At 41.7% G+C, this 12790-nt stretch overlaps 2 protein-coding genes and 1 pseudogene across 2 annotated transcripts; all 3 read right to left on the reverse strand.

Moving 5' to 3' along the window:
- Window positions 1-2722: 2722 nt before the first annotated feature.
- Window positions 2723-4103, reverse strand: LOC115014782 (protocadherin gamma-C5-like). The gene has a single exon (XM_029441839.1). It carries the CDS (start codon window positions 3942-3944, stop codon window positions 2841-2843), a length of 1104 nt encoding a protein of 367 aa, XP_029297699.1. The 5' UTR covers window positions 3945-4103; the 3' UTR covers window positions 2723-2840.
- A 1001-nt stretch (window positions 4104-5104) lies between these two features.
- LOC115014753 (protocadherin gamma-C5-like) lies at window positions 5105-8367 on the reverse strand. The gene has a single exon (XM_029441814.1). It carries the CDS (start codon window positions 8227-8229, stop codon window positions 5734-5736), a length of 2496 nt encoding a protein of 831 aa, XP_029297674.1. The 5' UTR covers window positions 8230-8367; the 3' UTR covers window positions 5105-5733.
- Window positions 8368-9363: 996 nt separating this feature from the next.
- LOC115014755 (protocadherin gamma-C5-like) lies at window positions 9364-12009 on the reverse strand (annotated as a pseudogene).
- Between the last annotated feature and the right edge of the window lie 781 nt (window positions 12010-12790).

Genomic DNA, 12790 nt, shown 5'->3' on the forward strand with positions numbered 1-12790 from the left:
AGTATATGATTTCAATGAATTGCTTCCAACGTCAGGGTCCGTTGCACTCTCCAAAGGAAAACGCGTGCCAACTGCAGCTGATTCGGCTAATTTTAAAGATAATTCATTTGAAAGGAAACTTGGAGAATTATCATTAATATCTCGTATTTCAACTTCAATTCGGTGTAACTGTAACGGGTCCTCTATAACAACTTGCAGAGGAAGAACACAGCTCGCGCTTTGTCCACATAAAGCCTCTCGGTCTATTCTGTCATTTACCACCAGCTCGCCCTTCCCCGCATCCACAGTGAAATACTGCTCGCCAGCCTCAGAGGCGACACGCAATTTACGGTCAAAAATGTCTGATAGTCCCAAACCCAGATCTTTGGCTAGATTTCCTACCACAGAGCCCTGTTTCAGCTCTTCCGGGATGCTGTAACGAGTCTGTCCGTTTATTGTAGTCCACAAGAGAAAGAAATGATGCCACCAAAGCGCCTGCCATCTCCAGTCTCGGTATCCTATTGTCTTTGTCATCCTTGATTCAGTAAAATACATCATTTCCAACGCACAATAACAGTGGACATAAATTCAAAATCCATATTCCAAGAGTGTGAGATATTCCGGTAAAAAGACGTCTGTTCATGATCAAATAAAAAATTAAGATATAACCTTATATTCCGTGTGTGCCATTTACCTACTCTCATCCCACCCCGAGCATTGTGGTTTTGGTGCTGAAGCTGCATGGGGGAGGGAATAGATCTCTTTGTACAGTTCTGAATCCTATTGGTGCACAGCATCCATCTCTCACATCCAATGAGAGTGAACCTGAGCAGCAGCGTTAAAGACACACTAACCCCTTTTACACTGTCAACAAATAGGAAGTGAAACACATTCGTAAGATGCCATTCACATTTCCATGACATTTATTAATGTAAAACAAATAAAAAATGTAATATAATTATCTGTATATTAAAAATGTATTTACTGTTTACATTCTATTTGATGAGACCTAATTGATTTTTCTTTGATTTGATTTCAAGATGCCATCATCAGCGTTAATGTACGTCAATGAGTCCAGGACATGTAATGAGTGGAAATAGTTATTAAGTGTGTGAGTTCATGTTTTTAATGTTGCCCCTTAAAAGCCATCCACATGAGTGTATTATCGTATGCCTCATGTGTCAGAGTCGCTGTCCATCCCTGTGGTGCTGAAACGCTCAGCTCGAAAATCTATTCAACATCCAACACTCTTCAGGTCATAGGACAACAGCCGCTGTGAGACTAAAGTTGTCGAAAATAATTAAACAAATTCTAAGTTTTAATTTGGATATACATTTGATATCTACATTTCAAATACATTGACAAACAAAGTAGAAATATCCCACATTCTAAGGATCTATTGAAATATGATTTTTCATTGAGAAACCAAAATTGTGCTTTGCATTTACTTTAGCATAAGTACTTGTCATAAAATGATGTGTATGCCATTGTTTGCCCTACACACTGCTCACCTGTTGGCTCTCAAAGGTCCAGGTGCTGTCGGGTAAAGACGCATCCAGAACACTGATCACCTCCTTAAAGTCAGTGGTGCTGCTGGGCTTAATCAAAGTGAAATCACTGTACTCTGACATTGGAGACATACAGGACCTGAAGGACTGACTCTGAGACATCATGTCTCCTCCCAGGACCTCCACGTACTTTATAGGTCCATCACTGTTGAGCTGAATCTGCAGGTTTCTGTTGGGGTTCTTGTAATTACCACAGTCGGTCTGTCTCATGCAGCAACTACCGCTGCTTGTGCTGTTCCTCATGCATTTAACCGCTAAGATGAGAAAAGTCACCAGAGACAACACGGACACCGAGGCCAGAGAGAGAATCAAATAAAGGGTGATTCTCCCAGTTTTCCTGCTGGGCTCGGCTACTTTATGTCGGAGGTCTAAGATGGGCTCATGGAGGCCGTCCTCCAGCAGGATGGACACCGTGACTGTGGCGGACTGGACCGGTTCCCCGTCGTCCTTGATCTCTATAAGCAGCCTCTGAGAGGAGTCGTCCTGCTCGGACGCAGCGCGTTTAGTCCTCACCTCCCCTGTGTACAGATTGACAGTGAACAGAGAGGCGTCTGTGGCCTCCGCCAGTTTGTAGGAGATCCAGGCGTTATGGCCCGAGTCAGCGTCCACGGCCGTCACCTTAGTAACCAGGTGACCCGCTTTAGCGGAGCGGGGCATCCTCTGATGAGAGAGGGAGCCCAGGGCAGCTGAGGAGGGGTAAATAACAGCGGGGAGCATTGTCGTTCTGGTCCAGGATGAAAACATGGACAGTGGTGTTGCTGCTGAGAGACGGAGAGCCCTGATCCTTTGCCTGAACCTGAATCTGAAACACTTTCAGTTTCTCATAGTCAAACGAGTGCATGCTGTAGATGCTGCCGTTATCTGAGTTAATGTAAACATACGAGGAGACAGAGACGTCCTGCACTTTAGAGTCCAGTATAGAGTAAGAGATTTTAGCGTTTTCACCAAAATCCGCGTCAGATGCTGATACTGAGTAAAGTATAGAGCCTGGTACCCCATTCTCTTTTAAATACACATTATAGGAGGGCTGAGTGAATATAGGGGGGTTATCATTCACATCAGTGATGCTGACAGGTATACTTTTCTTACTGGACAGCGGAGGAGAGCCTGAATCTGTGGCTGTTATTTCAATATTATACTCTGAGAACCTCTCACGGTCTAATACACCACTTGTAACCAGTGCATAATTATTAGAAAATGATGGTTTCAAACTAAAAGGAGAGCCCTTAGCGAGTTTTAAAGCTACTTTGGCGTTATCACCGGAGTCAAGGTCTCGTGCTCTGATTAGAGCCACTACTGTCCCTCTTGGTGCATCCTCACGTATTGCGTTTGGTTTGAAGTGAGAACTATTTCTGGGGCATTATCATTAATGTCTACTACTATTACTTGCACACGACAGTGGCCCTCCATCTCAGGAATTCCTTTATCTTTTGCAGTAATATCTATTTCATGCATTGTGCTGCTCTCGTAATCTAATGGCCCTAGTAAGGACATTTCACCTGTGCCTGAATTTAGCTGAAAAATAGATACCAGCGATTTGGGTGTATGCTCAGCAAATGCGTATTCAATCTCCCCATTAACACCCTCGTCTGCGTCTGTTGCTTCAACTTTTACAAGTACTTTACCAGCGACATTATTTTCATGTACAGTTACATTATATAACGGCTTTTTGAAAACAGGGACATTGTCATTGTTGTCGAGTACAGTAACAAATATTTTTGTGGTTCCAGTTTTGACAGGATTGCCTCCGTCTAAAGCTGTCAGTAATAACTGATGGACACTTTGTTTCTCTCTATCAAGTGATTTATCTAGTACTAGTTCTGGAACCTTTCGATTACCAGACAACTCTTTAATCCTTAAACTGAAACACTCATCTTTACTTAAAGTATACGATTTTATTGAATTACTGCCAACGTCCTGATCCTGTGCTGTTTCTAAAGGAAATCGTATACCTGTGGCAGTAGATTCTGCTATCTTTAAAGATCGCTCCTCTGTTGAAAAAATGGGATAATTGTCGTTTATATCCCTTATCTCCACTTCTATCCGGTGTAGCTGTAGCGGATTCTCTGTTACAACCTTTAAAGGCAACACACAGCTGGCGCTTTGTGCGCATAAAGCCTCTCTGTCTATTCTGTCATTCACCACCAGCTCGCCCTTCCCTGCATCCACGCTGAAATACTGCTCGCCAGCTTCGGAGGAGAGACGCAGTTTACGGTCAAAAATGTCTGATAGTCCCAAACCCAGATCTTTGGCTAGATTTCCTACCACAGAGCCCTGTTTTAGTTCCTCCGGGATGCTGTAACGAGTCTGTCCGTTTATTGTACTCCACAAGAGAAAGAAATGATGCCACCAAAGCGCCTGCCATCTCCAGTCTCGGTATCCTATTGTCTTTGTCATCCCGGGTCCGTCAGAATACGTTATTTCCCATAGAGTTATTCGTCAACACAACTCAACATTAAAAGCCATCGTCAAAATGGACACTCCAATACAAATAAACCCGTCAGTAATTGGTAATAAAAGATATATTCCACACTCCTTCGATGAGTGCATCTCCCCTTCAGCTCGGAGCACTGTGAGGTTTACAACGTGGTGAGTCTGAATGGGGGATGGAGTAGATCTCTTTGTACAGTCCTGTACGCTATTGGCTCACAGCATCCATCTCTGCTATCCAATCACAAAGACCTAACTCTGCTCATAAAGCAGCTGCAGTCCCTCAAGGTTGCAATGCATTTTGACGAATGTAACATTAAGGAATGTCAGATTCGTGTGATAAAATCCTTATATTTTTCATAAGCTGAATTTTTAATTACATTTTCTACAGCAACTCTGCAGAAAATTAAATAGCAACTCATCTGATGAAAATATAAGGTTTTAATTCCAAATCCACTGTACACTTTATTTTGAAAATCTTGCTGCCTTATAATCATGAGTATACTATCAATACATTGAAAACATTAACACTTTTATCTGAAAAAAAATATTTTACAAAATTGAATTCACAAGTTAATATAAAAAGTTGTAAAAGGTGGAAGCAATATCTGATGAAAATAGAAATATATGCACAGTGCATGATTTCTGAAAATAATAAATTGTGATCATTTGAAACGGTCAGAGTTCCTACCTTAATTAATAATTATCTCAACAAAAAGGTTAATTAAACAACTTATCTAAAGGAATGATACTATGTCAAGTTGAAAAACAATCAACTTTCACAACATTAACATCTAGTATTGAAATCCAGATCCATTGTCATAAACATTGCAATGTTGTGAAGCCAGTTTGGCTGTTTATATTCTGACAATCATTATTATTATTATTATTATTATTATTATTATTTTTATTGTATTTATAGTGAAATTAAAATACATAATAAAAAAATGTTAAGGCTGGCAATAGAATAATCAAATATCATTCAATTAGTTTTGATTATATATATATATATTTATATATATATATATATATATACGCTATATATTTTGGGCTAAACCCAAAATCTATATGCAAATTGTGACTGTTGAAGTGTATAATCTGGTCTACTGTTTTCTGCTCACCTGCTGTCTCTCTCTCTCTCTCTCTCTCTCTCTCTCTCTCTCTCTCTCTCTCTCTCTCTCTCTCTCTCTCTCTCTCTCTCTCGCTTAAGTTTAAATGTATTTACTGTTAACATTCAATTTCCCTGAGTCCAAATGTACTTTCCATTGCTTTGATTTCTGATGGGTAAATACCATAATCAGGGTTTATCTAAATCAATAAATCCAGTAAATTGAATGAGTGAAAATAGTGTTTAAGTGTTTTAAACGTTCTTGTATTTTTGTTGTTGTTGCCTTCAGTAAAAGCCATCAACAACAGTCTATTATCGTGCTCTCTGTACTTCTCATGTGTCAGAGTCGCTGTCCATCCATGTGGTGCTGAAACACTCAGCTCGAAAATCTATTCAACATACAACAAACTCTTCAGGTCAAATGACAACAGCCGCTGTGAGACTAAAGTGGTCAACTTCACTAAACAAATAACACGTTTTAATTTAGATAGAAAATTGATACTTACATTTCAAATACATCCACTAACAAAGTAATACATTATCCACATGTGTAAGGATCTATTGATTTTACGGTGAAAGCAAACATTGTGCTTTATTTTCAGTTAGCTTAAGTAATAGTCATAAAAACTGTATATGCCATTGTTTGCTCTACCCACTGCTCACCTGTTGGCTCTCAAAGGTCCAGGTGCTGTCGGGTAAAGACGCATCCAGAACACTGATCACCTCCTTAAAGTCAGTGGTGCTGCTGGGCTTAATCAAAGTGAAATCACTGTACTCTGACATTGGAGACATACAGGACCTGAAGGACTGACTCTGAGACATCATGTCTCCTCCCAGGACCTCCACGTACTTTATAGGTCCATCACTGTTGAGCTGAATCTGCAGGTTTCTGTTGGGGTTCTTGTAATTATCACAGTCGGTCCGTGTCGTGCAGCAACTACCGCTGCTTGTACTGTTCCTCATGCATTTAACCGCTAAGATGAGAAAAGTCACCAGAGACAGCACGGACACCGAGGCCAGAGAGAGAATCAAATAAAGGGTGATTCTCCCAGTTTTCCTGCTGGGCTCGGCTACTTTATGTCGGAGGTCTAAGATGGGCTCATGGAGGCCGTCCTCCAGCAGGATGGACACCGTGACGGTGGCGGACTGGACCGGTTCCCCGTCGTCCTTGATCTCTATAAGCAGCCTCTGAGAGGAGTCGTCCTGCTCGGACGCAGCGCGTTTAGTCCTCACCTCCCCTGTGTACAGATTGACAGTGAACAGAGAGGCGTCGGTGGCCTCTGCCAGTTTGTAGGAGATCCAGGCGTTATGGCCCGAGTCAGCGTCCACGGCCGTCACCTTAGTAACCAGGTGACCCGCTTTAGCGGAGCGGGGCATCCTCTGATGAGAGAGGGAGCCCAGGGCAGCGGAGGAGGGGTATATAACAGCGGGGGCATTGTCGTTCTGGTCCAGGATAAAAACATGGACAGTGGTGTTGCTGCTGAGAGACGGAGAGCCCTGATCCTTTGCCTGAACCTGAATCTGAAACACTTTCAGTTTCTCATAGTCAAACGAGTGCATGCTGTAGATGCTGCCGTTATCTGAGTTAATGTAAACATACGAGGAGACAGAGACGTCCTGCACTTTAGAGTCCAGTATAGAGTAAGAGATTTTAGCGTTTTCACCAGAATCCGTGTCAGATGCTGATACTGAGTACAGTATAGAGCCTGGTATCCCATTCTCTTTTAAATAAACAGCATATGTTGATTGACTGAACACAGGACGATTGTCATTTACATCAGTAATATTGACATTTATAGTTTTCTTAGTCGACAGAGAAGGAGAGCCTAAATCAGCGGCTGTTATCTCAATGTTATACTCTGAGAAACTCTCTCGATCTAAAACACCACCGGTAACCAGTGCATAATTATCAGAAAAGGAGGGTTTCAGATTAAAAGGAGAACCCTTCGGGAGTTGTAATGTTACTTTACCGTTATTACCGGAGTCAAGGTCACGTGCACTGATTAAAGCAACTACAGTACCACTTGGTGCGTCCTCAGGCACCGAGTTTGGTTGGGATGTCAGAAAAATGTTTGGAGCATTATCGTTAACATCCAACACTTCAATATGAACCATGCAGTGTCCCTCCATTCTCGGAGTTCCTTTGTCTCTTGCACTAATGTCTATTTCATAATATGCATTTGTTTCGAAATCTAATTTCCCTATAAGACGTATTTCCCCGGTTAATGAATCGATGTCAAACACAGAAAGGACAATATCTGGTGTGTGCGTTCCGAATGAATATTCTATTTCTCCATTAGGACCTTCATCAGTATCTTTAGCTGTAAGTTTTAAGATTGATGCACCTTCTACACTGTTTTCACTTATAGAGACTTTGTAAACATTTTTCTCAAATACAGGAAAATTGTCGTTAATATCAAGCACAGTTATGGTTAGCTGTGAGGTCCCAGATTTCACTGGGTTTCCTCCGTCTATAGCCGTTAGTTGAAGCTGATGAAAAGGCTTTTGTTCTCTGTCGAGGGATTTAGACAAGACTAGCTCAGGGACTTTTCTCCCACCGGATACATCTTTTATCTTTAAACTAAAAAAGTCATCTTTACTCAAAGTATAGGACCTCACTGAATTCACTCCAACATCAAGATCTTGCGCGATCTCCAAAGGAAAACGTGCCCCTGCTGCTGTCGACTCTGCTATTTGTAATGTTATTTCTTGCGAAGGGAATCTAGGAGAATTATCATTGATATCTTGTATTTCCACCTCAACTCGGTGTAATTGTAAAGGTTTATCAATGACTACTTGCAGAGTCAACACACAGCTGGCGCTTTGTCCACATAAAGCCTCTCGGTCTATTCTGTCATTCACCACCAGCTCGCCCTTCCCCGCATCCACGCTGAAATACTGCTCGCCAGCCTCAGAGGCGACACGCAGTTTACGATCAAAAATCTCAGATAGTCCCAAACCCAGATCTTTGGCTAGATTTCCTACCACAGAGCCCTGTTTTAGTTCCTCCGTAATGCTGTAACGAGTCTGAGCGTTTATTGTACTCCACAAGAGAAAGAAATGATGCCACCAAAGCGCCTGCCATCTCCAGTCTCGGTATCCTATTGTCTTTGTCATCCCGAGTCCGTTAGAATTATTCCCCATTGAGGTTATCCAAAATCAGAGAGTTACCCTCCATTGTCATACAGCATTAATCCAAAACAAAGATCCAAAATCGGTTCATACCAAAAACTAAATGAACATAATTCTCTTTTATTTCCGACAAGAGCATCATTCCCTCTCATCCAGCTCGGTACAATGTAAGTGTGTACGGTGATGAGGCTGCATGGGGGAGGGAGTAGATCTCTTTGTACAGTTCGGATTCCTATTGGAGCACACTACCAATCTCTACCAGCCAATAAGAAGGGGGGTGGGCAGTGCTTTTAAAGACACAGCCGCCCTTGAAAGAATCTGCCTCGATGCATTATGAGTGTGTGAAAGAAATGACACATACCAGCTGTTACACATCGCCTATAATGTTAATGCAAATTAAATGTAATCTGAACATAAGATACACATATTGTCTGGATTCTGGTTATTTATACTTTTGATGAAATAAAAACTATTTTTGGTGACTTAAATCAGGAAGAATAGATATTGTGCAGCATGGTTACTGAAAGCAGTTTAGCTCTGTTATAAGCAATCCTGTTCATTGTGTTGCTGTCCAACTGTGTGGTTCTGAAACAAAGTGCCATTCATACAGCTATAAAGGGAGAATTCAAATATCCTAAAATTCAGTGCCATGTAAACAGAGCTAACTACAAAATCTGAACTTTCAGAAAAGTGTAGGCCTTAGAAGCAGAAACAAATATTACGTAGGGTGAAAAGATAAAATCCTCTTTGCAAACAGAAAGTACACAAGCAACAGAAATCTAGCATTGGTTTTGATGTGTTGACAAAGATGACTGGGTTGAAATGAAGACGAAGTGATGTAAATGTCAAAATCTTTTTGAACTTCAAAACTGGAAATGTGGAACAACATGATACTATAACATGACATGATATAATATTATAAGTGTAAATGACGTGTAGGATACCAATGAAGAAATATCACCAAAATGATAAACACTATATTAGGCTTATGAACGCGGGGGAAAAATACAAAAATAGAGAACTAATGCTTGTGACTGATTATTTGGACCATACGTTAAAGCACCATGACAACATTTATAACAGAGTATTTAAGTTTTTAAAGTTAAAAAATTGTACACAACAATATACAATTACACTGTAGATCGACTATTGTTTTCTGCTCACCTGCTGGCTCTCAAATGTCCAGGTGCTATCAGGTAAAGACGCATCCAGAACACTGATCACCTCCTTAAAGTCAGTGGTGCTGCTGGGCTTAATCAAAGTGAAATCACTGTACTCTGACATTGGAGACATACAGGACCTGAAGGACTGACTCTGAGACATCATGTCTCCTCCCAGGACCTCCACGTACTTTATAGGTCCATCACTGTTGAGCTGAATCTGCAGGTTTCTGTTGGGGTTCTTGTAATGATCACAGTCGGTCCGTGTCGTGCAGCAACTACCGCTGCTTGTACTGTTCCTCATGCATTTAACCGCTAAGATGAGAAAAGTCACCAGAGACAGCACGGACACCGAGGCCAGAGAGAGAATCAAATAAAGGGTGATTCCTCCCATGTTTTCCTGCTGGGCTCGGCTACTTTATGTCGGAGGTCTAAGATGGGCTCATGGAGGCCGTCCTCCAGCAGGATGGACACCGTGACGGTGGCGGACTGGACCGGTTCCCCGTCGTCCTTGATCTCTATAAGCAGCCTCTGAGAGGAGTCGTCCTGCTCGGACGCAGCGCGTTTAGTCCTCACCTCCCCTGTGTACAGATTGACAGTGAACAGAGAGGCGTCGGTGGCCTCCGCCAGTTTGTAGGAGATCCAGGCGTTATGGCCCGAGTCAGCGTCCACGGCCGTCACCTTAGTAACCAGGTGACCCGCTTTAGCGGAGCGGGGCATCCTCTGATGAGAGAGGGAGCCCAGGGCAGCGGAGGAGGGGTAAATAACAGCGGGGGCATTGTCGTTCTGGTCCAGGATGAAAACATGGACAGTGGTGTTGCTGCTGAGAGACGGAGAGCCCTGATCCTTTGCCTGAACCTGAATCTGAAACACTTTCAGTTTCTCATAGTCAAACGAGTGCATGCTGTAGATGCTGCCGTTATCTGAGTTAATGTAAACATAGGAGGAGACAGAGACGTCCTGCACTTTAGAGTCCAGTATAGAGTAAGAGATTTTAGCGTTTTCACCAGAATCCAGGTCAGAAGCTGATACTGAGTACAGTATAGAGCCTGGTACCCCATTCTCTTTTAAATACACATTATAGGAGGGCTGAGTGAATATAGGGGGGTTATCATTCACATCAGTGATGCTGACAGGTACAATCTTCTTACTGGACAGAGGAGGAGAGCCTGAATCTGTGGCTGTTATTACAATATTATACTCTGAGAACCTCTCTCGGTCTAAAGGGCCACTGGTTATCAGAGCGTAATTATTAGAAAAGGAGGGTTTAAGATTAAAGGGAGCATTTTTGGGAAGTTGTAACGTCACTTTACCGTTATCACCGGAATCAAAGTCACGGACACTGAGCAAAGCAACTACTGTCCCACTGTGAGAGTCTTCGGGCACAACAGTAGGGTTTTGAAGTCAGCACAATTTCTGGAGCGTTATCATTTACGTCTAAGACATCGACCTGGCACACTGCAGTGACCCTCCATTTTAGGCAAGCCTTTGTCTTTTGCACTTATGTCTATTCGATATGAGGCTTGAGTTTCGTGGTCCAGCTGGTTTTTCAAAAATATATCTCCTGTTGCAGCATCTATGTGAAATAATGACAGCACTGATGGTGGTGTGTGTATACCAAGTGAGTACTCAATTTCTCCATTGGCCCCCTCATCTATGTCTGTTGCTTTTGTTGTGATTACAAATGAGCCATTTACACTGTTTTCTTGAACAGCAGCTTTATAAAAAGTATTTTCAAACAATGGCACATTGTCGTTATATCAAGCACATTTACAGTAATTTTTGAAGTTCCAGATTTGACCGGATTGCCTCCGTCCATAGCAGTAAGAAATAAATTGTGAATGGCTTTCTTCTCGCGATCTAATGATTTACTTAATACCAACTCTGGTATTTTACGTCCATTTTCAATTTCTTTAACTTTTAAAGTGAAGCAATCATCTTTGCTTAGTGTGTACGTCTTTAATCCGTTACTCCCAACATCGGGATCCTCTGCACTCTCTAAGGGAAAACGCACACCTACAACGGTGGATTCAGCTATTTCTATTATATGATCGCTTTTGAGAAAACTGGGAGCATTGTCATTTACGTCTCTTATTTCCACTTCTATCCGGTGTAGCTGTAGCGGTTTTTCTATTACAACCTGCAGAGTTAAAACACAGCTCGCACTTTGTCCACATAAAGCCTCTCTGTCTATTCTTTCATTCACCACCAGCTCGCCCTTCCCTGCATCCACGCTGAAATACTGCTCGCCAGCTTCAGATGCGACACGCAGTTTACGGTCAAAAATGTCTGATAGTCCCAAACCCAGATCTTTGGCAAGATTTCCTACCACAGAGCCCTGTTCCAGCTCCTCCGGGATGCTGTAACGAGTCTGTCCGTTTGTTGTACTCCACAAGAGAAAGAAATAATGCCACCAAAGCGCCTGCCATCTCCAGTCTCGGTATCCCATTGTCTTTGTCATCCCCGGTCCGTTACAATACGACGTTATTTCCCATCCAAATATTGCTCAGAATAAAGAGGCCAATGTGAAAATCCATCGACGATTAACTGGCTGCATTCCAGAAATCCCCATATTGATGCACCATACAATGCAACATAAAGATAAATGATTTAATCTGACTGTTTAAACGCATCCTCCTCTCATCTCGGGCTCGGAGCAATGTACTGACTACAGTGGTGAGGTTGGATGGGGGAGGGAGTAGATCTCTTTGTACAACTCCTAATGCGATTGGTGCACAGCATCTACCCTGCATCCAATAAGATTGAAACAGCAATGTGTTCCAGACCATGCATTGCAATTCAAAACTATATGAAATGGCACAATGGGGTGCTTATTCCTATCACCAGTGGCATACATTTGGAAACGTTTATAAAAATAACAATACATTTTGTCTCAATATTTTTGATGGTTATGATTAGAACAATTCTTGATCCTTATTCATACTGCAGTTTTGATAATTACATTCACATCCGTTTTGAAAAGTGTTTAAAAATAAAATACACATTCAAATACATACAACTAAATGAAACATCAGCCTTACAGTACATGCTACACTTTTCATTAGAGTTTACAATACTATGGATCATTGGCATATTCTAAATATTATTGTTCTTGGTTATGTTGCTTAACTGTTTCTACCACACAATCATCCAATCACTAAACAGACGCTCTCATGCACTCCCACAACAAACAACGGCAGTCTATGTATATCTGAAAACGTGAAGTGTGCTGAAGCAGCATGTGACAATTGTGATGCTTAAGTATGTCATCTTTTTAATGTATTCGTATATAGCGAGATGTCTCCGAATAATTGCAGGTTTTTTCAGTTTTTCACAAAGTTTAGTTTTACATGTGTAAAATAAAGCATTGATAGGACCGAAAACATATAAGCGAATGCGTATAGTTCTATGAA

The sequence above is a fragment of the Cottoperca gobio genome, chromosome 10 (genome assembly GCF_900634415.1).
Source record: "Cottoperca gobio chromosome 10, fCotGob3.1, whole genome shotgun sequence".
Classification (NCBI taxonomy): domain Eukaryota; kingdom Metazoa; phylum Chordata; class Actinopteri; order Perciformes; family Bovichtidae; genus Cottoperca; species Cottoperca gobio.